Source organism: Octopus bimaculoides, chromosome 25 (assembly GCF_001194135.2).
Source record: "Octopus bimaculoides isolate UCB-OBI-ISO-001 chromosome 25, ASM119413v2, whole genome shotgun sequence".
NCBI classification, from domain to species: Eukaryota; Metazoa; Mollusca; class Cephalopoda; order Octopoda; family Octopodidae; genus Octopus; species Octopus bimaculoides.
In genome coordinates, this window is record NC_069005.1 from 2,672,350 (window position 1) to 2,674,872 (window position 2,523).

At 37.3% G+C, this 2,523-nt stretch overlaps 1 protein-coding gene across 3 annotated transcripts in view; it reads left to right on the forward strand.

Moving 5' to 3' along the window:
• Positions 1–2,279, forward strand: part of LOC128250805 (uncharacterized) — a 24,145-nt gene extending 21,866 nt beyond the window's left edge. For all 3 annotated transcript variants that reach the window (XM_052976768.1, XM_052976772.1, XM_052976767.1), the window contains one exon: positions 1,633–2,279. In XM_052976768.1, coding sequence (XP_052832728.1) covers positions 1,633–1,749 — 117 coding nt within the window. In that variant the 3' untranslated portion in view covers positions 1,750–2,279. The remainder of the gene's footprint in view (positions 1–1,632) is intronic.
• Positions 2,280–2,523: the final 244 nt, after the last annotated feature.

Consider the following 2,523-nt stretch of genomic DNA (forward strand, 5'->3'; position numbering starts at 1 on the left):
GAAACTGCAAGACGCCCGTCGTATATATATGTTTGTGTGTCGGTTTCTGTCCCCACACTAATCGCTTGACAATCGATGTTGGTTTGCGCGTGCGTGCGTGCGTGTGTGTTCATTCTCAGTATTTATGAACTGTAAGTGCGTACATGTGTAATATGTGTGCGTAAGCGTGTATGTGTGTGTGTGTGTGTGTGTGTGTGTGTGTGTGTGTGTGTGTGTGTGTGTGTGTGTGTCATTAATGGGATATAGCGAAAGATTTGAGAAACGAAGAAGAGAAACAAGTTATAACACTGGAGATCTGGAAATATAAGTAGCAGATTTTTGTATTAGAAGGACACCTAGAAAGGAATACACCCCACCCTCACACATGCAGATGCAACTATACGCGCACCCACCTGCAGATGGACTGAAGTATAGTTGAGATTTTTGCATGTAGCACGTATTCGCTCGTGTTGCCGATATTATTTGGTTAGAAAGAGAATGAAAGGGACAGAGGAAAGAGGGAAACAGTGAGAGAACAAAATGAGAAAGAGAGAGAGAGTGAGAGTGAGAGTGAGAGAGAAAGAAAGAAAGAGAGAGACAGAGTGTAAGAGAAAGAGACTGAATGAGAGAAAGAAGGAGATAGAGGGAGAAAGAATATGCTGGAATCATACATATGCGTGAATGTTTTTGTAATACAAAGGTACTGCGAGGTACAGACTTTCTTTTTGTTTTGATATGTCAAGCATTTATACACAGTATATCCACGTTTTATGTATATATATATATATATATATATATGTATGTATGTATGTATGTATATATATTTACATAGATATGACTGTCTGTATGTTTACCCAAGTGTGTGTGTGAGGGCTTTGTGTGTGTGTGTATCTGTGTGTTTGTGTGCGAATGCTTCTAATCCTTGAGTGCATGTAACTTACTCTCCCGCACTCTCACATGCTCAATCGGTCTATCTTTCATCTTATCTCTCTTTCATTTTCTCTATAGCCCCCCTCTCTCTCTCTCGCTGTCTTTCTCTAGAATAAGGAAGAGAGTAAAAGACTGAAAGATATCGAGTTACATATTTAGACTGGGTCGGGGCTGAGCATCACAACAAGGACTGTGCGGTCTGCCCACTTCTAATATATTGACAACGATATCCAAGAGTCCTTCAGATCCTAATATACCACTTCATATCGACAGATCTGCTATGATCGAACAGTATGTCCCACCATCTTATCTTTCTAATTTGTATTCACTTGATCCGTTTCTGTCACCGAATCTGTGAGTATGTGTCTGTGCGTGTGTGCGTGTGTGTGTGTGTGTGTGTGTGTGTGTGTGTGAGCACACAAACACGCACGCACGCACGCACACGCTAATACATGTTCTTACGTTGATATGTATGTATAAGCTCATTCACCAATACACAGCAGGTCTATCTATCTATCTATCTATCTATCTATCTATCTATCTATTTTTCTATCTATCTATCTATCTATCTATCTATCGATTTATGTATCTATCTATGTATCTATTTATGTATGTATGTATGTATGTATGTATGTATCTATCTATCTATCTATCTATCTCCGTCTCTCTCTCTCTCTCTCCCTCTCTCTATATATCTCAATATTCTTCTCTTTTCTACTCTAGGCACAAGGCCCGAAACGTTTGGGGAGGAGGCAAGTGGCGGCAATGCGCAATTGCCACTTAATTTATCGAACCCAAAAGGATGAAAGGCAAATTCGACATCGGCGGAATTTGAACTGAGAACATAAAGACAGACAAAATGCTGCTAAGCATTTCGCCTGGCATACTAACGTTTCTTGCCAGGTTATTTAGCCGAAGACACTTTATTTCACGTTGCTCCAGTTCACTCAGTCGCAGAAACGAGTTGCGACGTGACTGGTGCCAAACTGTACGGTCCTTGGCCTTTCCCTCGGATAACATCCGTTGTCGACAGAATCGAGGTTATATAAACAGACCTATACATATATTCATATATTTATATGTGTGTGTGTGTGTGTTTGCATGTGACTGTACATACCGTCTTTATATTTGAGTCTATATTAAAATGCTTCCTGTTTATATATAAATCACATATTCTATAGCAATAGTCCGTCCCACCCAACCAACGCAAAGGTATTATTATTGAATTGCCTACCATTTTCCAATAATATACTAATAGTGACGCAGTAAAAATGCTTAAAAATTATATTTTGTTTGTTTCTCGATATCTGAATATTAATTTTTTAAAAATATCTTTTACTCCACGAAATAAATTTTTATCATATATTTTACTATGATTTTATTTCTTATTAAATTTATATATTTTTGCATTTATATTTAATTCTTGCTGTTTTTTTTTCTCTCGCGTATTCCCTTTAGCAATTTTGTAGAAAAATAATAAATGTATACATAAACCTACAATACACATCCAAATTACTGCTTGAGCGAGTCGTAGACACACACACACACACACACACACTTACACACATATATTATATAATATATTTGTATCTATATGAATATATATATATATAT